Below are 25,346 nucleotides of genomic sequence, written 5' to 3'. Positions count from 1 at the left end.
CTACTATCCTAGAAACTTTTTTTTAGTCTCGATAGGGAAGCGCTTGACCACAATCTCGCCTGATGTTAAGCTGAGATGTGGTCTAAGATGGTAGAAACATTTGTCTCCGTAGGATCAGTATGAAGTGTATTATTTTGCTTTCCTCTTGGATAGTCAACCTTTTCTAAGCTAGCGTGGTGGAATGTTCACGAATACTACATACATTGCGTACCACGCGTGTCATTTAATTGTTCACTGGCTACGAACACCGTGTGCTGAATGTGGAACGGTTCACAAGTCATACTGCGTGATAAATAACACAGAAATGGCACAGGCGACTGCGTCCATTGTCGGTGCGGTCAAGGAGCGTAAAGGTATCAATTTGGAATGCCGCTTCGCAAACATCGATTGAGTGGGATTAGATATAGGATTTGGTGTAGTTATATTCTGGATGTCTTGTCTGTGATAAATAGTAGGTAAGGACTATGTTTACGCGTTTTTGGTGAAAGCAGAGAAAATACATTTGCATTGTTTAGTGCAAGGCTTGGCTAGAAGAATCCAATAGATTGAACAAAGTCAAGGAGAACTGAATTTCTTTTAACAATTCAATTGTTTAATCAATATCAACTAATAAATGTAAACATTTCGTATTTGTACATTGCATTCTGTTTACACCATTTTCTACCGCTGTTTTAAAAGTGTTTATGTTGTAACTATTTTATCTTCAAAAACAGGTTAATATAAAAAGTTTTTAATTAAAATTTTTACGATTACAGTTCACGAGCTGCATTTGAAATAAACACGTAAAGTCTAGATTCATAGCAATTTTTAGCGTTGCTAGAATAAACATTAATTTTTCACGTGGAGAATTTCTGAACTTAATATTCCTTTTCAAATGCTCTGACGTGGAAAGTCTAGTATTGTTTTGTAAACTGGGAACTTAGTGAATGATTCAGATGCTGCAAAAAATGACATAATTGTATCTAACTTTCGGTATGATTAAGAATGAAATTTGATGTCTTCTGATAGCCGAAATTAGGTTCTAATTATTATTGTTTTTATAAATCTCATGTAAGTTATATTGTAGGTATGTATCGCTATGAAACAACATTTGATTTATCTGCCGTGTATAATCACATTATACAGATAAAATATTTCATATATAACTCGAAAACTTTACAAAACTCATTTTTTAAACTCTTTACATAAACACGCAATCACGTTAACAAAAACAAAAACTGAATAACATGTATAATTTATGATATAAAATAATCTTTTCACGTCCATACAAAAAGCTCTATTTTCCTTATCATATTAGCCGTTTATCAACGAAAGGCCGCATTAATAAAATCTTATAAGAGTTCATTCAAAGAAACAAGGTCAATATCCAAAAAGGTACAGATATTCCTTTGTGTACTGAGAAAATAATTTAAAACATTATTCTGTTAAATTAATTTGGCCGAAACATCTCTTTGTTGAATTCTTTAAAAAGTTATTTACAAAAAGCTAAAAGTTTAATAAGGAAAACGAATTTCAGACTTTATTGAATAATGTTACCGATCTAATTAAAATTGTGTAATTTTTGAAGTGAAACTTCTTTGTCGGGGTTGGAAAAAAAATTAGTGTAACATTTTTGCGTTACGCGTGACATTTTTCCGTTACGCGCCATCTTTTTCTTATCCCTACCACGCGTGATTCGACGTATTTCTGTAAAGTTGCATATAGTAAATTATTTTTTTAAAAATAAGGTCATAAGGAAGTTTCACTTCTTACGTGTGTACACTAGTACACGCACACATTTTTTTAATGCAAGAATATAAATTTGCATTTAAATAATTACCTATTCAAAATTTAAAACATGATCGCTTGTATTTTAATATTAATTAATATATCGCATAACGCATTACAAATCACTTCTATTTTCCATGTTTTAATTTTCGGACGATAAGTTCCACGTATTTCCAGAAATTTTAAATCACAAGGCGCACAAGCCATGTTAATGGTAAATTAACTTTTACATTTAAAATAATAATGACCTCATTAAATAAAGTACATAATTAATTAAGTTATTTACAAAAATCGCGGCTCGAACACGCAAAGGGCGTTTCGCAATTAACATTATTAAAGCAAATGAAATGGCAAGCTGCAATATATTAAGAAACTTCGTGTTTTTGGTAAAATAAAGGAAAAATAAAATACCCACGACACATTGATAGTGATAACACAGGTTAAACCTAGCATAGGGGTCATATTATATAGTTTAAACTCTGTATTTAAAATGAAAATGCCGCAAATAAGATATATCTACACCTTGTGCTTTTGTTTTTCATGTCTGTTATTCAATCACGCCTAAACTACTGAACCAATTTGCATGAAATTTGGTATGAAGATATTTTGATACCCGAGAAAGGACATAGACTACTTTTTATTGCGAAATATGTATCACGGGCGAAGCCGGGGCGGACCTCTAGTATAAAATATTATTATTACCTTACATTCCATGAATCAAGAACATTATTCACAATACTTAAAACATTATTAAAACACCAAAATAACTTCGATAACAGCTATATAATAAGAAAAATATCTCCAGAAAAGCTAACCTTTGTGCGTTTGACGTATTTCACTGCGGGTCCCGAAATGATAAAATAATTTTGCAAGTAAATGTAAAAGGTCTCCTTTGTTTTAGTTTTCCCAAGTTCGCAGAACATAAAATACGAATTGTATTTTCATCTTGGCTTTTACTTTTATTTTACGATGAACGAGACGAATGTATATAATAATAAAGGAACAAAAATTCATGATCAAAAAGGAAATTAAGCTAGATTGCCCCATCTCTTTTCTCTCAGAAAAATTAACTTCGTTTTGTCTCAGAAAAATTTACTTACCTTATGACAAAATAACTCTCGTTGGTTTATTTCTGAAATACATTTTTGAAATCTGTAAGGCTAGCAGCATGTGAACACAAAACTTGTTTTACGTTTTACTGATGTTTGTTTAATTTTCCATCGTTATAGGAATACGTTATGCGCTTTTGAATCGTCAAAATAGATAACTTAATATCAACTAATTTTGACTAGTACCCACCTACAGTGCAGTGTGTAGGTGGGTACTCGTATCGTGGGTATTTTACTTACGAGACAAATTTTACACCGATCATTTTAAACAGCCTATACCTACCTACCCATATAGCTATCCATGCTTAAGGTTCGTTCTATTATTACAGCCGGAAGGCATTAAAACCCATTGAAGCTCTCCACATTGCATTGCACTTGTTCTGAATGTGCTATTTACCACTTGTATGCCTTTAATAGCATCGATCACGCTAGCACTGCATTTCCTAGTCACTTCTTAAATTATGCCGAGTAATGTCTTGTTTATCTTACAATACAAGGACAAGACAAGGACAAATACTGGAACAAAACATCTAAAAATTGAACATCGATGAAGGTAGTAAGATAGGTAGGTATTTCAAAATTACTAACCGTCCACGGCCTCGTACTCTTAACTTTATAGACCAATACATTAATCGCGAACCAATCAACCAAGAAAAGCGCAACAAAATCCGTTGCGCAGTTGTACAAATTGCTAGCATAGGTACATAAGGACAGACAGACTATGGGAAGCGACTTGTTTTATACTGTATTGATACAACTCGCTCGAAACATATAAAATTATAAAAATACTAGTGGTCCGCCCCGGCTTCGCCCGTGGTACATAATATTTACGTTTTCTCTACATAAGAACCATCCTCGTACTTCAAGGAATATAATAAAAAAATAATTATCGAAATCGGTTCAGCCGTTCTCAAGTTATGCGCTTACCAACACATTTTGCGATTCATTTTTATATATAAGATTTATTGCTCACAAAGTAAATTAAAATTATAAAAACACAAAGACGGGATCGTAGTTTCAAAGAACAAATTAAGTTTCTCTACCGAGACGATATCGTGTTTTAATCAAAAGTAAAGAAGGAGAATTCTCTCTTGTTGATTTTCAATGTTACCTGGTGAAATGAGAATTAAAATAAAATAAAGGGAAAAATATATTATATTCATAGACAATACTTCTTCATAATAAATACAAAATAAACTTTGTAAATGCGTATTACAACAGTTAATTCGGTTACGTCAGTAGATAAATGATAAAACCGTATCTACCTACCTACTGTAATATTTTTTATTCAAAGTTAACAAAAACAGTAAGCAATTTAAACCGATTTACGTCATGAGCTTTCGCGTGCTTTGATGAATAAAAACTAAAATCTTACTACTTATTTTAAACATTGCCTAAGATCCCACTGCTCCTTGCCTCTCTTTTTTTAATAAAATTAATGTTAAATGACTATTGAGAGCCTATGAGTTATGACTATGCAATAGATCAGCGATAGGTTGTTTGTAAAAAGATGTCGTAAAAAGCAAGTAATTAACAAAATTTTCTATATATTCCTGTTTATCTTACTGTCAAAATCCTTAAAGCCATTTCCACCTGGTTGACCATGCAATGACGTCACGCATGCCCACTTCAAAGCTCCAGTAATAACGCGCTCAACGAAGAAGAAAATTGCTACCCATTTCCTAAATATGAGAATTGAATATGTATTTAGATCCAAAATATCTTGTTACTTTAATAGGTAGAATGATTTGTATGAAAGAATTCATATAAATGAAAGATTATTTTAATAATTTTGAGCTTTTTCTAAGAAAAATAATGTTCAAGATCATTGATGATGCACCTTTTCACAGATCTCAAACTATCGCACTCTTATTAAAATCTTATCATTAGGCTCAGTTATTATTATAATTAAGTGCAAATACTTCCCAATATAACAAACTACAATACCATTACCTACCAAAAAATCTCTCCGCAATTTTGCGCACAAAAATCAACAAAACCCGGACCACAGTACCACCAATTTAGTATTCCACTTCAGTCTCAACGTCAACGACCTCGTTACGCTAACTCTATAGGTAAAAACAAATCTATGTCATTTGTCCCGTAGCTAGATTCGCACAATATATCGGCAAATTATTCAAAACAAACCTATAACAGCAAAAACAGCCATCATGGACGGTAACTAAATTATGTATGGTTTCGCCGAAACGATGTCTAGAGCATTTCCAAGGTTTTATTATGTCTCACTAATATAATAAAAGCGAAAGTTTTTATGTTAGTCTTCTCGAGATCTTGTTGGTGTAAAAGATTATGCTTGATATTTTATGCCATCATATACTTATGGATTTTATACACGTCGATAACACTCTTCCAAACCTTTTTTTTTTTTCACCTCTTAAGTACGTCCAATTCAATATTTTCTTAGAAGCATGTAAATAAACAAGTGACACACTCATCTTCATCAGAGCTCTTAACATCTTTGTCCTTACTTCATCCATCAAACTTTATAAACCAAATTTCTTACACCAAAAATCAAGGCATTTAAATCACAACCATCTACAGCAGACCCTTCAATACAATTATCCATATATATCAACGCAATTTAAAAAAAAATACCAATGTTGGTTTATTTAGCTTGATACGTGTGATGTAGGCAGCATGTTTCAAGAGTTCTCAACCAAACTACACGTACCAAGAATCAAGACTATCACATCTACAGAGCCCTTACACCTAGACGCTAGTAGGTACACATTCATTTTACTATACCTTATCCTAGACAGCAGTGGCGGTACGTTCATACAAGCCGAAAAGCCCGGCTTGCCTAAGGAATTCGCTACGAGACAGGAAAATACCCAAATTCACTTTTGAATATTCGCGCGCAACGAGCAATTCAAAATTTGCTCCGAAATTCAATGAAAACTCACCAACAAACAATGTCGAATTCGAGTCAAACTTTTTAATTTCATCCTTCTTGCTATCTAAATAAAGTCGTACTTTGTATAAACAGTGCGGTGTCCTTCTTGAGTGACATATAGTTCTCTCGCTTGCACTCGTGGGCTTTTACCGGGCTTTGCGCTTATCTCTTCTAACGTATGAAATTTCGTTGAAGTAGCTACATACCTATCTATAGAATTCTATAGCAATTTATATGGCCAACAAAGCCGGGCTTTAACAGTGTGAAGATAGTTACGATTGCGCGTCGCGCGAACGAACGTCGTGAATATTATTGTTAGTATGGTTTAGCGCGTGATTATTCCGATGTAATTTAGGTTAAGTTTTTCGAATTTTGTGAATAAGTGTCGCGACACAGATTGTATTGTAAATTGTGATGGTTTGCTTTGTGCTCAGCGGGGAAGGTAAAATCATTAAACTTTACTGTAAAACAACGATTAATTTCTTCATCAAAACCAACTCCCGATTTGTGCAGTAAGTAGGTAACATAAACCAAATTTTAATTGTATTGTTTACGAATTAATCGATTTCATGAATGAGAATTGGTTAGAAGAAGCCTTCTGATGAAACTTGCACATATTTTGGTATTTACGATTCTTGCTAGTTGTTCTTCCACGGAGCGTGCTTTCTCAGCGTTAAATCGAATTCATAGGTAGGTAGGTAGGTACGTATTTAAGAAATACAGAAGGCCAAGAACGCCTTTCTGAATTAACAATGACTGTCATTGAGAAAGAGCTGTTAATTGAATTAAAACAATCATTGTAGGTACCTACTTCTATTCTGATGTTATAAAATATTTCCTTCAGAAAGATCGGCGTTTTGAATTAGAATATAAATGATCTGTACAATTTTATAATATAATGTCATACAGTTTTATATAATTTATAGATATAGATTTTAATATGATTGTAATGGTAAACGTTTGACTCAACTGTTTGCGGGCGCGCGTGAAGATTTAGAAGATTTGATTCGGTATGTTCACATTTTTTATAAGTTTTATAACGAACATAGGTACCTACTTAGTAACACAGTGTATACCTAATTCAAGAAAAGGGTACCCAGCAAACACTTCGAAAAATTTGGGCTTGCCCAGTCCTTACACCCTAGGCACGCCACTGCTAGACAGTGTCATATCCAGTCCCCTCTAAGCTGCGATATTCTCCTTAATTTCATTCTCTATTCCATTTGTTTGTCTTCACTTTTTTTCTCCTTAATTCTACCATTTGTTTATCTCGTTTTGTTATGATTGCACCGTCTGTTTCATGTAGCCTGTATGTTCCGCGCCAGTCAAAACATATTTTGTTAGCCGCAATCCTTAATGAGGTCGGAATATATGAATACGGGTACATTTTTTTGTTTTGGCTTTCATAAGTATATTATGACTTACAAGTTACAGGTTGCTTTTATATCGAGGTATTAATGTTGTGATTAAGTACCAACTGATTGGTTTAAAATAGTATTGTAGAGTAACCTATACGATATAAAATATTTTGAAATGCATGAATGTTTTTTTCAGCAAAACTTCTAAATGCTTCAATACATTCGCATGTAATCCCAATAGAATTTCCACATTTATTCTATTCTGTCATTTCCTTATTTGGTTTTGTGTTGTCTTATTTTCATAACAACACTAGAAAATATATTAGATATGGTCTATATTATATATCCTCTGATTTATCGATATATTCGTATATTTTTATCGGCAATGCGTAAAGGAACTACTTTATTGATAACAAATTTTATCAAAAACAAACAATAATTTACATTCGATAGGACAAAAACATAACAATTATTGTTTGTATCACATCAGCAATCGACATTTTATTTATTATATAGTAGTCCTGTTTTTTTTCCGGCAGATTTATCTATAATACATTTATACCTATGTAAATTGACTATTATGATGCCTTTAAAATTTTGGAATATAGTAAAATGGATAATACCTATTGCCCAATACATATGAGCAATTCTACAAGATATTAATGTACTTGTTGAAGAATAAATTATGATTATTTAATTATATTTTAACCATAAAGAATTACCCCATGTATCTACTTACATCAAAAAGCAGAAAAAATATCATCTCTTCATGACGCAACCAAGTAACAAGTACCCAAGACAAATAAATAAAAACCAAACACCACACCACAGGCTCTTCATCATTCAGACAAACAGTCCTCACATCATATTTTGTAGGTCAAAAGCTCGAGTATAAAAATGTAAACACGCTCGTAAACTTCGAATTTAGAGCAATCCGGCTAATTATGTAATCGATGACGTACACACAGCTTGGCCTACTTGGTCACGCAAGCAAATGCACAAATGTACGCATCACCACATAATTTTAGTATAAAAAAGGAAAAAGAGGTTACAAAACTCATTGACTATAGATAAGTAGAGCAGATCAAAATTATAAATATGGCTGTGATGCTTTTTCATGGAACTGTTAAACACAGACCTCATGAACATTAAGGCTTAAAATAACTAATAATGCTCCTGAGTAAAGCCGCTTACCCTACCTATACTATACTATAATCGAACAAAAACAAACATACGACATATCATAAGCACAAAAGATGCACAGTCAAAAATAGATAAAACGAAACATAGCACGCCAGGAACTAATTTTAATACTGTATCTCGCCAAGTAGGTCATTACGAAGAATGGTCGCTAAAGAAAACTGTATATAACCGTAGACTGTTTTGATCACGCAAACTTCATTATTGGTTCTTACATCAATTCTGTAAGCTTTGGTTTTAGTCAATTATGTACTTGCTTGTTTGTATATACACAAACAAGCAAGTACATATAATTAATATCATTTGCTTGGAAGCTCTCTACATCGTCATTAAGACAGCATGATATATTTATGGTAGGATACACATAAACGACAAATTACAGAAAATAATACCTAACATCAAAATTACTCATGCACTAGGTTTTATATAAATGAGCGCAGTAAGAAAAACGGACAGTGCTATTTTATTTACATTTACATACTTTAATAAACCAGAAACTGATGCCTAATAGCAAAGAATGCGTTATAATATTTCAAACTACTAACTTTTATACATTCCAAATACATATTTTCTATCGATATAATCAATCAGTACTAATCTTTTCTGAGAAAAACAAGATTCTCCCAAACATTCTCCAAAGATTTTGTAAACACGTAAAACCAAATATTTTTGTTTGTCGAGGATACTCGAAGCGATGGTGGTATTAATAAATGTTGTTTCAATGTAAAATCGATACGTGATGTAACGGATGTTTATCGTATGTTGTTTCCGAATTTTTGATGCATTTACTTCAAGGAAATATTTCTGACGCAAAATATTTAATAATATCTAGTAAAATTGAAGGCTATTTTTTTCCATCATGATAGATTCTAATACGTATGGGTATCTTAAAGAATCTCATTACAAAAATTATAGTTATTATGCGATTATCATAAGCCGGAAAATTACATGAATTATATAAATGAATTCTTGTTTGTTAGCCTTTCATAAAACGAAATGCAATGCTTCTATCCCAATCAAATTTGTTTCAATCTGGTCCAATGACGTCACTTATACCTAAATTATAACACATACTATCCCCAAACATGACTACCAACTTAAAGAAAACAGTACACAACATAAACAAATGTATTTTAAGAAGCCAACAAAATTCCGCAGCGTCCGGAACAGCATAAACAACACTGACCTTAGTCCACAGCCCAAAAGCTTATATTGTATAAGATATAGTACATATAATATATGTTTATATACCTGTCAAGGTGAACTAGCGGAGGATAGTCGAAGGTAATGTATGACACAATACCACTATCGCTAGCATCCTTAACGAGTGTGAATACAAGTTAAAAGACTCATTTATTAGGATAAGAACATTTTTTTCGAGGTTATTATTTAGCACATGTCTGCTGTGCATCCAACCATATGTATTCAGATATAACATGATTTCCTACTTAAAAAAAAGGAATGGTCTCTTTATACATTGGTTAACAAACAAGAAATGTAAGAGAGGTATTGACTTCTGTCCCCAAAAAGAACGTTCAGAAAAAACAGGTTCACTGAAACATTAAACCATATTTTACTTTTACCAGTAAGAATGTATAGGCCATTTACTTCGTTCATTAACAAAAAATATCGATCGAATAAACAGTAGATAAATTGCACTAATGCGAATTATTTACCTATATTTTTATTCCATCAATCCTGTAAATGTAATCAAAAGCAAGTACTCCATATAAAACAAACACGCACGCAGTCAAAAGCTCCTTAAGTTCACACATAAATATCATAACAGATGCTGCTAAGTAGATTTTAATGACGCATACAAAAAGAAAGCTTACACAACGTACTTACATTTCATTCATCACTCTGAATAGAAAAGGTCCAGAACTTTCTTCATCATTAAACAAACCTTCACTCGACACATATTGTTACAGTAATTTATTGAATAGTATAAACCGCCCACTCTATGTATTTTAGGTAAGGTAAATTATTTAAGTTAAGTACAAGAGTGCAATAAATAATTATAATATACATGACCATAAAATAAGGCGTATTTTAAATAAAGAAAAATTATATAAATAACAAGCCACGCCTCGCAGCTTTTTTGCATTGCTTAAATTTAAGTCCAATAAGATTCTCACAAGACTTTCCTTTGACATATTTTGGGCACAAAATCTTTACAATTCAAGAGCTTTTAAGGCTCTTGCCAAGGCAAAACAAAGAACGACAACCAGACTTCTCTTATAACAAATTAAGTTACTTACTCATTCCTCTGAACAGAATTTAATCCATCTCAATTCAAACCACACATAACCGCAATATCAAATAACAATTTACAAGCGTGTAGACAAAGCCACGTTAACTAACACTCCATTTTCACAAAGCTGAAGAGCTAACTCATCTTACAAAGCTAATATCGTAGGATTTACTACGTGTTAAACTAGGTGGTTTACCTACTGACAGTGAGGGGTAGAGGGATTCTATAAGTAGAAGATGCCCCGATTGATTCGAATAATAAACATATAGATAAACAAATTGATTATACAATAATTACAGAAAATTGCGGCCAATACTGAACAGGTAATCGTCACCATTGCATACTCCCTCAACATGCATTTAAAACTAGCTGTGCAACGCGGTTTTACCCGAATTATTCCGCACCTATTGGTCTAAGTGTGATGATTATAGCCTTCCTCCAAAAATTGGCTAATTCGCTAATAAATACTGAAATAATTTTTCTACAGTGGCATTTTAACCTATACACAGAGAAACACTATGCTTTGCAATGCTTGAACACCTAGTTAGTATTTATGCGTGAACTGTCAATTAATGTGAAGACTAATGAATGAAGAGAAGACGTGTGCAAAATTGGATACAGTACGATTTAGATTGCGTTTGTGAATATAGAAATGTATTAGTGTGACCTGAGGAGGTATCTATAAACTGTTTAAAAGATTTTTTTTGTTATTGGGAATAGTGAAGCGCTTGACCACAATTTCATGTTAAGCTGAGATGAGATGAGATAATATGTTTAAAGACTAGTGCTAAGCCTTATTGGCAAATCTTAGCTAATTTAAAATTAATAGTATCTATTAATAGTTATTTTCTGTAGTAGTTATTATATCGTGTTTTTAATAATTTACTATGCAACATAACATAAAAATAAACTAACTGTGATTCTTTATCAATATTGTACTGAATAAACTTTTGTATATATACCAGCTAACCTGAAACGAGTTCAGCTTTACTCAGAAAATAAACTCCCACAAACATTTATTTCTAATTGAAGCCCCTAGACCCGAAACATTCAAAATGGCCGCCAGCTTCATAGATTAAAAGCCGTAGTAATTAACTCTAAGCTTACCTTTTGCTTGGAAATTAATAAATAGTTAGAACTCATTTACATTCAAACTTAAATAACTAATTGGGTTTCACAAAAGCGTGTCTAAATTCTTTAGACTTTTCATCTGTTTTAAGGCAACAGACTTTACCATAGTTAATGTTCTGTTATCAATTACATTGTTATTTTATCCACAGTCTTTTCGAATCTTCGAATAAATCTACTTTTCTTTTTCTATAAATATCGTCAATGTTTTTTTAATTGTTTAGAAATAAGATAAGTAAGTACCTAGTAGGTACTCAATAAAACAGATAACGTGTCCTCGGAAAAAAGTTAATATTAAATTAAAATAAACCTTATTTGTATTCGCTCAGTATTTTAAATTATAGCTAATTAAAACCAATAGCGAAGCAAACTCTGCAATGCAGTTGAAACAGAATTCAGCCACCTCTTTACGAACCAAGTTTCAAAACAAAATTTTACACACAGTTTTAAACAGAAAGTAAACGATTTTCTTTTAAATCTTATCCACATAATAAGAATAAACCGAAACTTTAAAAAAACAAATAAACTTCACGTCCATCACGACAACATACGAAAAACTACCCTTGCAATACTTAAACAGAGTATCTACAATAAATATCGGTCCAAAATTATATCAATTACTATACCACAATAACCAAACTACAGAATATTCAATAAAGATCCCTATACTACAATAACCAACCTACATAATACAGTTTATTCAATACGCATTTCATTTCCCACGAGTTAATATTATTATTTATTGTGTATCAATTGTAAGGAGCGACAATCGACAATGCTTTACGATTGCTACGCGGGCACAATCTCGTTATCATTGCAATGGACCAATTGATATGATTGGAACTATTTGCTCTTCATGTAAAATTCAAGGCTGGCTTTTTGATTGAACAAATTTTAGACTAAGTTTGTTTCTGTGAATTTGAAATAAATGGCACGGCCACAAAGAGGTGATATTAAAATTTAAAAAGCTCTACAACGCTATATGTATCTTCTACTTAACATTTTGATCTAGGTATGCGTCAGTAGTTAGTACATCGCTAACCTGCTGTTACATTTAAGAATTTATGTTACTAAGCTATTTACGAAATTCAAAAGAATTTACATATTTTACGTAGTAACGATGAAACTGCTGGAGATGCAACTGCTTAAATTAATAAGGTTTCACCCGTCATAGGTACATCCTTTCTCACATTTAAAGAGATTGGAAACAATTATTTTTAGGTCACAAACAAGTGACGCAGCTGCAGGTATAATCTGCCCACATCTGAACACCACTATAACGCACCCTATCCTTGTCCAGTTAATCTCTCGGCGTGTACGGCCGTTTACGTTTGCACTATCAATTTGCTTTGAGCTATGTTTGAACATCCCACTAGTGTTGCCCGTTGGGAATCCCATTACACCCTTTCACATATCTCTTGGTTGTTTTGTATCCTGCCTTTTAAACTTGTGATAGATTTTGATGATTAGCATTATCTTTATTATATTTTTTTCAACAGGCATTTTTAAGCATTTCCTTTTAAAGAATTTAATTACGAAAATAGAACAAATTTTAAGTTTACGAGAAAAGTAGCTTAGGTAGAAATTAATGGTTAAAACTAAGTACAGGATATAAAATGTGTTTAATTTATTAAAATACTATTTTTTTTGTATACTTGATTTAAAGATAATTATTAAGTAAGTCCTCGTAGTAAGTGTACCTAATACCTATTGCTTGACAATTGAATCATCAATAGATTTTATCATTAGCATGTCATAGTCGAAATAGTTCGCAGATCGCACGAATGTGATTGAGTTGTTATTTTGTTAGTAAAATACAAAAAAGCATTACTTATCAAAATATGCTGAATATATTTAATAAAAAATAATATTTAAACACATTTGTCTTTCATAATCAGAATCATAATAAATGGAAAGCTACCCATTGCAAAACTTGTTATCATTCTTTGTACTAATGTCTGCTGCATGTAATAATATCTCCCTGGACAGACAAATTAATTTTTCATTCCATGAAGATATTGTCAAGCTTTTGTAATGACAGGAAAATTTCCACGCCCTTCGCAGTATGAAATTTCTTGAAAAGCTTTTTAATTCCCTTGATGGCAATCAGTAAATGAATTCTGTTTGTTTATAAACGTATGCTTTTTATTTGCCATCGCAATAACGGAACAAAAACAACGGACTCAAGGTTACCCATTCCCACCGAACTATAATAGGTTCTGCTAAATACATAGTCCAAGTATATAGGTATATAATACACATAACACATTTCCCATTTCATCCCCATACTCATCATAAAAATTTGTTATTGTTCGCTAATCACTTTGTCTAATATAATAAGCGTAAAACCCGAGACCGGCTCGACAATTCGGAGAATTTTTTCTTGTCTTTTTTATGCACTAGGTTCTGATAGAGAAAAATCACGAAAAAGAGGCAATAGTGCAGAACGTCTGTCGGAGCAGCTAGTTAAAGATACATACACATTAAACCACGTGAAATGACAGTAAAACAAAACCGAACACCAGTAGCACATACATTAGCGAGGCCTGGAGGGTGAGCGATGAGTTCGTACGGTCATTTCCCGTTATAATATGCAACAACTGATACAAGGTGAAGGTCGCTCGTGATCGAGGTGATTACGGGGCACACCTTGTTCAACATAATATATTATTTAAAATGTATTAATAGCAAGCTTTCCGCCCATGGCTGCACGTTAGCTCGATAGGACATGCTAACTAAATACACCTTATAATTTCTACTTCTTGAAGTTTTGTTTTGACTTCTTCAGAGTTCTATTTCAAGAATATATAGCCATAGGTAATAGTTTTTATCAAGTTCAAATGCTTTCAGAGTTTGAAAAAAAGAGAGTTACTTTCGCATTTATAATATTAAGTATAGTGTTTATAGATTTACAGGCACTGCAATCATTGCAGACCAGCGTTTACGCCAAAGTGACCTGTTTTTTGTAAACATTTAAATTAAATTTTTATCATTTTCAGCATCAAAAACAAACCAAACTGCTATTCCACCACATAGAGTTTCTATCGATTAAATATATCACACTATTCTAGTCCCCTTTATTCATCACCAAGATAATGAAGTAAGCACATTCTGCGCGACCTCAACAAAATGGCTGAATAAAAATGTAAAATTCCTCTTTTCCCGCCAACCGTATACAATGGTGTATTGTATTTAAGTATACCATTGGCCTTCGTATCTCCGGAGTAATGACGTCAATGCCCAAAGAGGGTTCACGTCCCTTTTCTTGCTTATATATACTAACGGTTCATATGTATTATAAGAAAATTTTTCTCCAATATTAGTGCTTTATGTAACACTGTTATAGTCCGACTAATATTATAATCGCTTAGGTTTGTAAGAATGCATTATTGTATGCTTCTCTTTCAGGAGTTCAGGGCACAACGATCTTGTTGATATTTGGCAGTGATTTCACTCATGTACCTATAGGAATAACAAGGACTATGCTTGATCTGAATGTTTCTAATAGAAACTTTCTATATATCAGTCTGCATAGAGCTGAAAATCTATACTAAAGCAGGGAGATATTTCAGTTTATTTGGGGTTATACAATCTATTATTCTACATAACACTTTGGACAGGAAAATATATATTCACAACATGGATATACAACTCAAATGCAGTTTATAAACCTCTAGATATAAACTATACCTACAGAAAATTTCAAACAATTACTCATACAACCAGGAAATGTAAAACTACCCGCACACATGCTCCCTTGTAACAAAATCTCTCAACACACTTCCAGTCGACTCATCCAATTAATTCGAAGCCTGTGCAGTGCTGCCTGTAGCGAACTAATTTCCGACTTTTTCGTAAGCCGCTAATAAGGTAGTGTGCATACATTAATGAGGAACGAGCGGTAGCGAGCGCGGGAGCGAATTACTACGTGAACATAAATAAAAAGTGTTTGTGCCGAGCACACGTGTCAGAATTGAAACTTCTTTGGCAAGATTCAAAGATATCTACCAAAATTGTCGCTTTCTCCATGACGGTATTGCTATGACGCGCTATACTTATATACCTTGAAATTTTACTTTCAGCGTGCCTAAAGAAGTTTCACTTAAACAATATTGATCAATGGAGAATCTCCTCTTATTTTAACTCGGTTGATAAAATAAGAATTGATTTTAACTAGTTACAGTTAACAAAAAGATAATCCTATATAAAAAAAAGAGAAAAATAGAACCCTCGCGGGCTGAAGGTCACTTAATAAAGCTTTAACGTCCATAAAAAGGATCTTCGCGATGGAATGGGAAAAGTATGCGACAATAAAAAAAGTATTTACGACGGTGGAGAAATAGTGAGAGTAGGGATTTTTTTTTTTTGTTTAGTTTTAGTTTGTAAACAACAGTCAGCGAAAAATAGCTGATATCCAAAACTTAAGACTCATCTAAAATGGTGATGTAGCGTATAAAAGGAAAGAGCTGAATGTAGACAATTTTATACTTTAAGTACATTACAAATGTTTTAATTTTTACAGTTCTGCAGGGTGAATTCGAGTTAATATTTGTATCGCTATAAAATTATCGCTTCCTGCTATAAACTTGAAGCTAATGAAGGGAACAGGTGAGTTCGACTTATTTGTATGCATATCAAATGTCTAGTTTAGATTAGTTTGGGGGGTTGGAGGTTAACTGTTCTTTCTGGTCATTACTATAAAGAATTACTTGTTAACATGGTTGATACGTTTCTTTGTTGATGTGATATTAAACGATGTTAATAAATCATTAAAAATTCGATGGTAAAAGCATGAAAAAAAGCTTTATCCAAACAATTTATTTCTATTTAAATTATTTTGTATTTATAGGATTTCAGCTAAAATTTTAAACTGGTAGCTAATTATTTATGCCCAAAAAGAAGTCATATTATGTTGTAACATGAGCTATCAAATATAATAAGCGAAGTCGATGAGGACAGAGGTCCATTGCTACGCAAAAAGGAATGGGATATGATGTCATTTCCACCCCATAAACCGAGTTATATAGATATATATTTTGAGAAGGAAAAACATTACCAGTTTGAAATAATCACATAGAACAGAATTCCAAAGTATATTGAAGATTAAGCGTCTATTTTAACTGTTTATTGGCATTTTTTTTCTCATATAGATTTACGATCACAGTAAATAATTATTGTATATCATATAGGTACAGGCATTCGGAATGTGGTATTAAACAGTTCGTCAATAGAACCATAGTAAAATCAAAATTCTCAACAATCTCAAATCTTTTTGTTTCAGAGCACACACATGGACACAGCAAACCTCCAAGTGACGTAATCAAGAATATGATGTCATTACTTTACCCCTTTCGAAGTAATGGGAATTTATAAGTTCTTCGTCTGCTGTTTCAAATCACAGTTAAATATATCAGATACATTCAGGATTAGTATTGATGAATGATGATTAATAAATTAATTTAAATTTATGATATAAGCAGGTTATGCCGGTTTTCTATCATGGTTACGGTCGTGTTAATGTATGTTTTTTTCTCTGTATAAATACTTAGCATTTTCCTTTTTAAAATTCTACTTTATTCAAAAATAATTTTCAATGTATATGCCGAATTGAACGATTATCTGTTGAACAGTAAGTAATAGTGAAAGCGTAACAAAGGAACAAATTTGCTTCAGCTTTTATTATATTTTACCGTATCTTTAATAGGCACCGCTATATGGAATGTGATTTGTGAATAGGTACCTACATATGGCATTGATCTTTGTCTCGTGAAACTTCGTACAAAAATTGTTATTTTTCCACAATATTTCTTCAGTTATATCCTTCGAGATAAATCATCAACATAGAAGCAATATTTTACCTATAGCAGTTCTTGGAGCAAAATTAATTAATACCCGAGTTCCTTAGAATGGTCCGATACAAAAACGTTTTATTTTTGCAATTCAGTACATTTCCCAAGAAAACTATTTCTCATTAACACGGCAAAGCAATTACATAACATTTATTTGTTATTATAACTGGTTACCGCATTGCATAATAACAGTAAGCGACCTTGAGTATCTGTTACCAATCTTAAGGTGTCTGGCTATCTTAATACATAGACGATTAGTGCATATTATTGAAGTGAAACTTCTTTTTGAAGTGAAACTCTTTATCGGGGTTGGTAAAAATTAAGTGTAACATTTTTTCGTTACGCGTGACATTTTTCCGTTACGCGCCATCTTTTTCTTGTCCCTACCACGCGTGATTCGACGTATTTCTGTAAAGTTGCATATAGTAAATTATTTTTCGAAAAATAAGGTCATAAAGAAGTTTCACTTCTTACGTGTGTACACGCACACATTTTTTTTTTATCATTTTTTGGAATAAATTGGAACATACTGCACTGTGCACACGCAGAATCTTCTGATCAACCGAGAACAAAAGATTTCTTCTGCTAATTTCTACATTATATAAAGCTTTTATCCAAATCTTGGCGGAGACAACATAAAAAGTAAAAATCATCAAAATACGCTCAACCGTTCTAAATTTGTGTGGCTTCACGACTTTATTTAATAAAGATATATCCAAATATAGATGATAGATTAAAAACGAGTTATCTAGTTATTGGAATTATCCATAAATCGCACTGTACATTATAAAAGTATTGTATTCATAAGATAAAACAAGCTTCTCTTAATTTAAGAGACTAAATAGGTAGGTACTTAGATAATAAATGTTTTCAGTTCTTTATGTCTTCTATTTTTTTTTTTATCAGCAGCTACCTACTTTACTACGAAAAGTATATTATTACTTTAATTTCGGTCAATTTAAAGAAGTCCACAGTGAATCTTTTTACGTAAAATCACGGTATTATCGAAATAAAATTCTACCCAACATAACCAACATTTAAAAGCCGCCAAGCTCTGCAACAGCTGCCTAGCCAACTTATTTAAAAAGAAAATACGTCTAGAATCAAACGATCCATAGATAAATATTCTATAAGCGTGCCCGACTTGCACTGTAAGGGAGCATAGCAATATTCTATTGAGACCAAGTCCATTGTAAGTGTTATGCAATAATGCAGCAGCTGTTATGCGCCCTAAATAAATTTTATCGGGCAAAAAATCGTTCACGCATTAGTTTAGATTAACTTCTGTGGCATATGAATATTAGTTATATTGTGTATTTATTTTGATTGTATTGTTGTAAGAATTTATAGTATGAGTTGCAGTTAGCAGAAAAAAACTGATAACTATGTGCAATGCCATAATTTTTTGTTTTTCCAATTATTTAGGGGAATATCCTTGGTAAAAATTTACTTATTAAATAATTATACCTACTGTTCAATGTACAATATAACAGGCAACAAAGGATGTCCTTGTACCAATTTAAATATAAAAATATGTAATCTTGAAATATCAAGTTATGTTTATTGCTGCTCCAAAATTTAATACAGGAAAGAGTCAATTACTTAGGTACATAGTTATACAGGGAATAATCGTTAATTGTGCACACTGCACAGGCGATTATTCCGTAACTATTGCAGGTATAAAAAAACTTTAAACCGATATCGAAAGTACTTTATCTAATTCAAAAAATGACAACTACACCCGGTATTAATATGTGATGTGAAAATCTATTAATACCAAACATACAATATCTAGACACAATTAAAAATGGTCAAGTTGAACAATCTTTGCAGCTTATTGCAAAGCAATGCAATGCTATATTTAAGACAAACCATGTGAATATTGGCACACAGCAATATATTATGATGTAATTTCTATATTAACTGCTATGTAACGGTTAACAAAACTACTGAAGCTTGTGTTATTTTTATTAACAGTACAGAAAAAATCTCCAAATTTAGTGCAAAACATAAAATTCGAGAAGCATTCAATTAACTAATTCGACTATTCTTTTTTAAGAGATCTCTGTAAAGAACATGAACATAGATGTTTGCTCTGTGTCTGGGTGTTAATTATCTATATTAGTATTTAAAAATATATATATGTATGTTTATCAACCATCTGGTTTCTATAACACAAGCGAAAGCTTAGTTTGGGATCAGATTGTGCCGTATGTGAAAATTGTCCTGAATATTTATTTATTTATTTAAATAAATGTTGAATACGATTGAACAGTGACACTGGGGCTAGTATCATTTAAAAATCTAACGCTTATTGGCATCACAAGCAATAAATGCCTTTTAATTTTTGTTGTAAACTAAAAAATCAATTCTACCAACGAAATGCATTAAACTTTAAAACAAATGTAATATTAACTAATCATTAAGGTATTTAAATATTTTACATATCCAGACAAATTGACCATTATACTTTGATCATATCCTAAAGCGATGAATTAAGATGTGCAAGTTAGTATATATATCATTTATTAGATTGAAGCAGTGAATAATTTTTGGTACAGATGCAAGGTTGCGACTGACTAAATAAATTTTTATCTTGGCTAAACTCTAGAGTGATAGAATTTTGCATCACAAATAACCAAATTATATGACTATAGCCAGCAAATGATGCAGATGGAAGCCTAGGATGTGAATGTTGTTAAAAAAAAATGGATTTAACAATTCAAACATTCATTTTACGTTTATAATAATATTGCCAGCTGCACAAGGAAAATTGTTTGATTTTTGCAAAGTACACTACCTATTTAAACAGTTCAAAGCATTGAATTTGTTAAATGTTCTTCAATTATTTGCACATGTTAATACCAGATGTCCATAAGATACTTATAAATTTGCATAACTAATATGACAAAAAATGTCTAATTATACAAGAAAACCCACAAGTTAACAATGATCACTAAACATGATAGTTTTTTGTTACAATGATGAGGTAATTTTAGATTAATATTTATAATATCTTCTAATAGAATAATGACATTTTTTTATTATCCAATAAGACAATGTGTCTAGGCAGTAATAGAACAATAACTCTAATTGGTTGACTAGATAAAGTCAATTAGGTCATTCTAATTCACACCTACAAATTAAATCAATTTTTGGCCTCTGAAAAATCTTTATTAGCAATTGAACAGTGTGAAATAATTAGAAGAGGTTAAACTAAAAGTATTTTAATTGTTAAAATCATGAGTGAAATATTCAAAACAATGTTAAGTCCTTGAGATTATTATGTAAGACGAAAGATGAAGGCTTGTTTCAAAAACTGGCAAAAGCGACAATATCTTCATAGAACTAATCTAGGCTTCACTGAACAGGGACAATGTACTTTTATGAACCAGAAAAATATAATTTAGGTCATACTCTTAGTGACACCTATATACAAGAACGGTCGCACCCCGCAGTACACCAACGACAGCTGCGCAAAAATACTTCTTCAGTACTAAATCGCACTATATCTAACTATTTCTCACATAATAATGCCAATTAAAACACTTTTAGCTCACCGAGCGTGTGCTAAAATAACACAAATATTGGTTTTATGCTCAGTCGCTCACAGAAAAGCAAGAAATTTATTATTTCTTACCTGTTTATTCCTATTGTCGACACCGTTCGCCTTCGCGTCCTGAACATTCGCATTGCTTTCCTCACTTTTTTCACTTTTCACACCCTCCAACGCCATGATCAAACTCGTATTTTATTCACTACCATGCGCAAAATATGTTAATTTTTCGGAATTCACTGTACATAAAAAAATCGGCACCAATAGATACGAGAGCACACTCCCAGAGAAAAATTCGTCACGGCAACATACCGCTCTAAATTAACCGACGCATCGAGCGCGAATGAAGTGAAGTATGAAGCTCTTTGAACTGTCAAGTCAAATGTCAATTCGGCCGGTGAAGCGACGAATCGTCACTTCTGTGACATAACGGTAGTGTTGCTATAAAAGAAAATAAGGTCGTTCGTACTTTGGTCAGACCACTGTTAAAAAAATTGTTTTATTAGGTTCGTATAGGTCTACCAGAATCTGATGGCATATTTATATTTAAGAAATAAAAGATTTTCATGTGGCAACTTATTTGACAACTATCAAATTGGTTGTCAAATTATTTGTCTTTTTTGCAGTTGATAAATATTTTTTAGGATTTTGTCTAAAAAATCTTCGAAAATGTCGAAAAAGCCGCTGTGATCACACGCAAGAGGTGTTGTTTATAATGTGTATAGAAAATTATTTGATGAAGAAGGGTCAAACACATCACAATTTTCAATTTAGAAGATTTTATTGGTAAATTGGACTTCCCCGCTTTGATACTTTCAATTAAAAAATATTATAATATGTAGGTAACTATAATATTGTTAGTTGATTGGAATATAATTTTATGAAAACTTATTACAGGAGTTTCCAATACGGCTATTCGTCAAGTCCAAGCTGTACAAGTCAATTTAATAATGCGTTTCTGTTAATACTTACGAAAATAAACATAGTTTTATTTTATTGTTATTTTATTTTATAAAAAATTATAAGCATTCTAGTTTTCTACCGATTCAGCATCGATATTTTCACATGGCATAATGATAATGAACATACAAATATAGGTATATGTAAATAATACTATGTATTACCTGTATAAAAGTAATATGTATATTATACATGTAAGTATGTACCTACATAATATTAGGTGGATATCTCATTATTAAGTACAGTATTGTCCACTTATGTAATGTGACTAATGATATTGAGAACAAACTAAAAAATAAGCAGTATCAAGATCGTTCAGTCCATTTTCCCTAGGGTTGCACACTCAAAATTTTGATTTCCCTAATTGCCATCAGATTCTGGTTTACCTATAGCAAGTTTTTAAACGTGAAAGAAGAACAAAATAATATATTTACATTGTACAACATCAAACGATATTTATTGTTCAATATCTAAAAACTGAAAATCAAATTGAAATAAGTAAGTAGTTAACAGGGAAACAAATATAAGTATAGCTTTTTTGTATTTATTTAATATTGAAATAATCACGTATAGATAGGGAGGCGAGGTAGCTAAATGGCGTAATTCAACGGCGTCGTCGAGACTTATCAAAATCGAAAGAGAAAATAATTTCGAAAAGAAAAGCTTCTATGGTAAAAACCATTTTAGCGGTGGGTTTGGCGTGTACGGATTTTCAAAAATGTTAAAAAAAACAGTTACTTGGGCATTCTCGAGCGTGTCAGATATTCATACTACGTATGCCCCAAGTGCCTCTGATAACAACGGTATACTAATCTGCCGGTTTGCGTGGTGGGGCTAGGCATATAAATTCGTCAAAAATGCACAAAAAAAAAATTTACTCGAGCGCGTCAGATTTTCGGAAGGGGTGTTAAGTAGGCCCCAAGGAAGCTCCCCTTAAAAAAACTGACGATTACGGCATGACGATAAGTTACGATGAATTTTTGAAAATGCAGAAAAAAAAAGTCCATTTGAAATACTCGAGCGCGTCAGATTTTCATAGGGGAGGTTTATCTCGGTATCCTGAAAGCATATTTTCTTAATCTGACAAAAATGTTGGTGGGTTCTCTTAATCTGACCGAAAAAGGTTTGTGGGTTTCTTTTTTTTTATCACCTTTTTCCATCTTTTCATATCAATTTTTCTTAACACCCTCAGTTTTCGAGATATACTGAAAAAACCGGGAGTTTGAGTTTTTATGATGCTTCAAGTAAAAAAAGGTTTAAATTTGGAAAAAAATGAAAAGAGCCCTTTTTTTGTAAAATAAAATTACCTTTTTTGTTTATTTTTTGGAAAAAGTAAAGTTCGCGACATATATGCTGCAACGCGTTTTCCGGAAGACGAAATGGCTCCTCCAGACTTCCGGTCATGCGGAAACCGGCAGATTTTGTATTTTTAGTAAGTTTTAGATTATATTCTTCAAAATAAAAATAAAAACAATCGCGCTCGAGAATGCCGGATTAACGTTTTTTTTTACAAGTTCGCGACCCTATAACTCGGCGGCGTCAAGGACTTATGGTCAGATTAGTTAAATTTAGTCTTAAAACACTAAAATCAACCCCCAATATCTTAATCTGACGCGCTCGAGTATTTCAGACTATCGATTTTTTTTTACTAATCTGATCGTCTATCCTAGGCGCGCGTCACTACATATAGAGCTAAATAGTTAACAAGGTTGTTCTATTAGGTCTAAGGTATCTCTCATATCTTAAACTGCCACGCTCGAGTATTACAGAAAATTCCCCTCTTCGCCTCCCTATCTAGTAATAATGTGGTAATCTGTGGTGGTAATAATACATCTTATTTCATCTTATAGAGTAGCGTCATCTATTTCTATTACATAGTATGTACTTTACGTACCTCACATAATTTTATCGTAATTTTGTAAAAATGCAATAGATGGCGTTGATACCAAAACAGTGCGTCTAGGTCACTGAAACTAAATTCGCGCCAAATATGCGCCATCTGTGAAGCATAAGTGAACGTTTATAATATTTTAATTGCGCTTGGTTTCTTCAGTTAATTTAAGGTATTCGTATAAATTGTATTATGTCGTGGAGTAAAAATATAACATGTAAACTATTAGAGCAAATTATTAAAAAAACATCTCCACGGCGGGGAATCGAACCCCGGTCTCCCGCGTGACAGGCGGGGATACTCACCACTATACTACCGAGGATTACATCTAAAATGCGAAAGAACACACAATAATTAAAGTGCACTGTCACGCAAGCTTTTTTATTTTTTTTAACGAATACCACAAGCAAAGCTACTGTTTTAACAATAAGGGTGCTTTTCTACCAGAGAGGCTTCGTTGTTGTGGTTGCGTTTGATAATTTATTATCCATCACTCATATCCATTGATGCATAGGTATATAGCTTAGCACTGTTGGAAACTGTTTCCACTAAGATGATTTTTGATTTTTTTTATTTACAGATGAAAAACTCATATTTTACGCGGGTGAAACCGCGAGACAAAGCTGTGCGAAATAAATCTGTTCGGGCAGTAAGTAATAATTGTTATAATAAGAGGTCGTAAAAATGCATTTAATAAAATAAATGCATCAAAATAAAGATAGGAGAAAATACTTCTTCCGAAACTCTTCCTACATACTTTCCTATTAGAGAAGTTTCATCAGCTGAACACTTTATTATGAAACTAGCTTCCGCCCGCGACTCCGTCCGCGCGGATATCGGTCTTCGCTTGGATGGTTTATTTCTCCATTTTGAGTACCTCTGACAATAACATCTTATAAATATCTATTGGACCCAATTCCCAAATACGGCTAGGCCTATAATAATACGCAACGTGTGTTCGCGGTTCTACGGAACAACGTCTATGGATAAAACTGAAAAATGAAGATTAATTTTTTTCTAGGTATTTTTCCAGGATAAAAAGTATCCTATTTTACGCCCAGGATAATAAGGTATAATTATACCAAGTTTCATCGAAATCGAACCGCTAGTTTTCACGTGATGCCTTCACATACAGACAGACAGACAGACAGACAGACAGACAAAAAATTTTTTAATCACATATTTGGGTTTGGTATCGATCCAGTAACACCCCCTGGTATTTATTTTTTCAATATTTTCAATGTACAGAATTGACCCTTCTACAGATTTATTATAATATGTATAGACTAGGTAGGTACGTACCTACTTACACTATTTTTAATTTTATCGTAAATTCAATAGACTCCCTGCGTTATTTAAA

General features: G+C 32.4%; 1 protein-coding gene and 1 non-coding gene across 7 annotated transcripts in view; both read right to left on the bottom strand.

The window, feature by feature from the left end:
• LOC123703430 (ankyrin-3-like) overlaps positions 1 to 21,496 on the bottom strand; it is a 153,804-nt gene extending 132,308 nt beyond the window's left edge. For 2 of the 6 annotated variants that reach the window (XR_006752993.1, XR_006752992.1), the window contains exon 1: positions 21,220 to 21,495. Coding sequence is in view for 4 of the 6 variants with exons in the window: in XM_045651421.1 (XP_045507377.1) it covers positions 21,220 to 21,315 (96 nt within the window). In the remaining 2 variants the exon portion in view is untranslated. Of the gene's footprint in view, positions 1 to 21,219 lie in introns of all 6 variants that reach the window. The other 4 variants (XM_045651418.1, XM_045651420.1, XM_045651421.1 and 1 more) reach the window with 3 other exon arrangements.
• Positions 21,497 to 24,236: 2,740 nt separating this feature from the next.
• On the bottom strand, positions 24,237 to 24,308 carry Trnad-guc. The gene has a single exon. It is a non-coding gene; the product is annotated as a tRNA-Asp (tRNA).
• Positions 24,309 to 25,346: the final 1,038 nt, after the last annotated feature.

This window comes from Colias croceus, chromosome 26 (assembly GCF_905220415.1).
Source record: "Colias croceus chromosome 26, ilColCroc2.1".
In the NCBI taxonomy this organism is placed as follows: domain Eukaryota; kingdom Metazoa; phylum Arthropoda; class Insecta; order Lepidoptera; family Pieridae; genus Colias; species Colias croceus.
The sequence above is the reverse complement of the archived record's forward strand: the minus strand, read 5'-3'. Positions and strand labels throughout refer to the sequence as shown.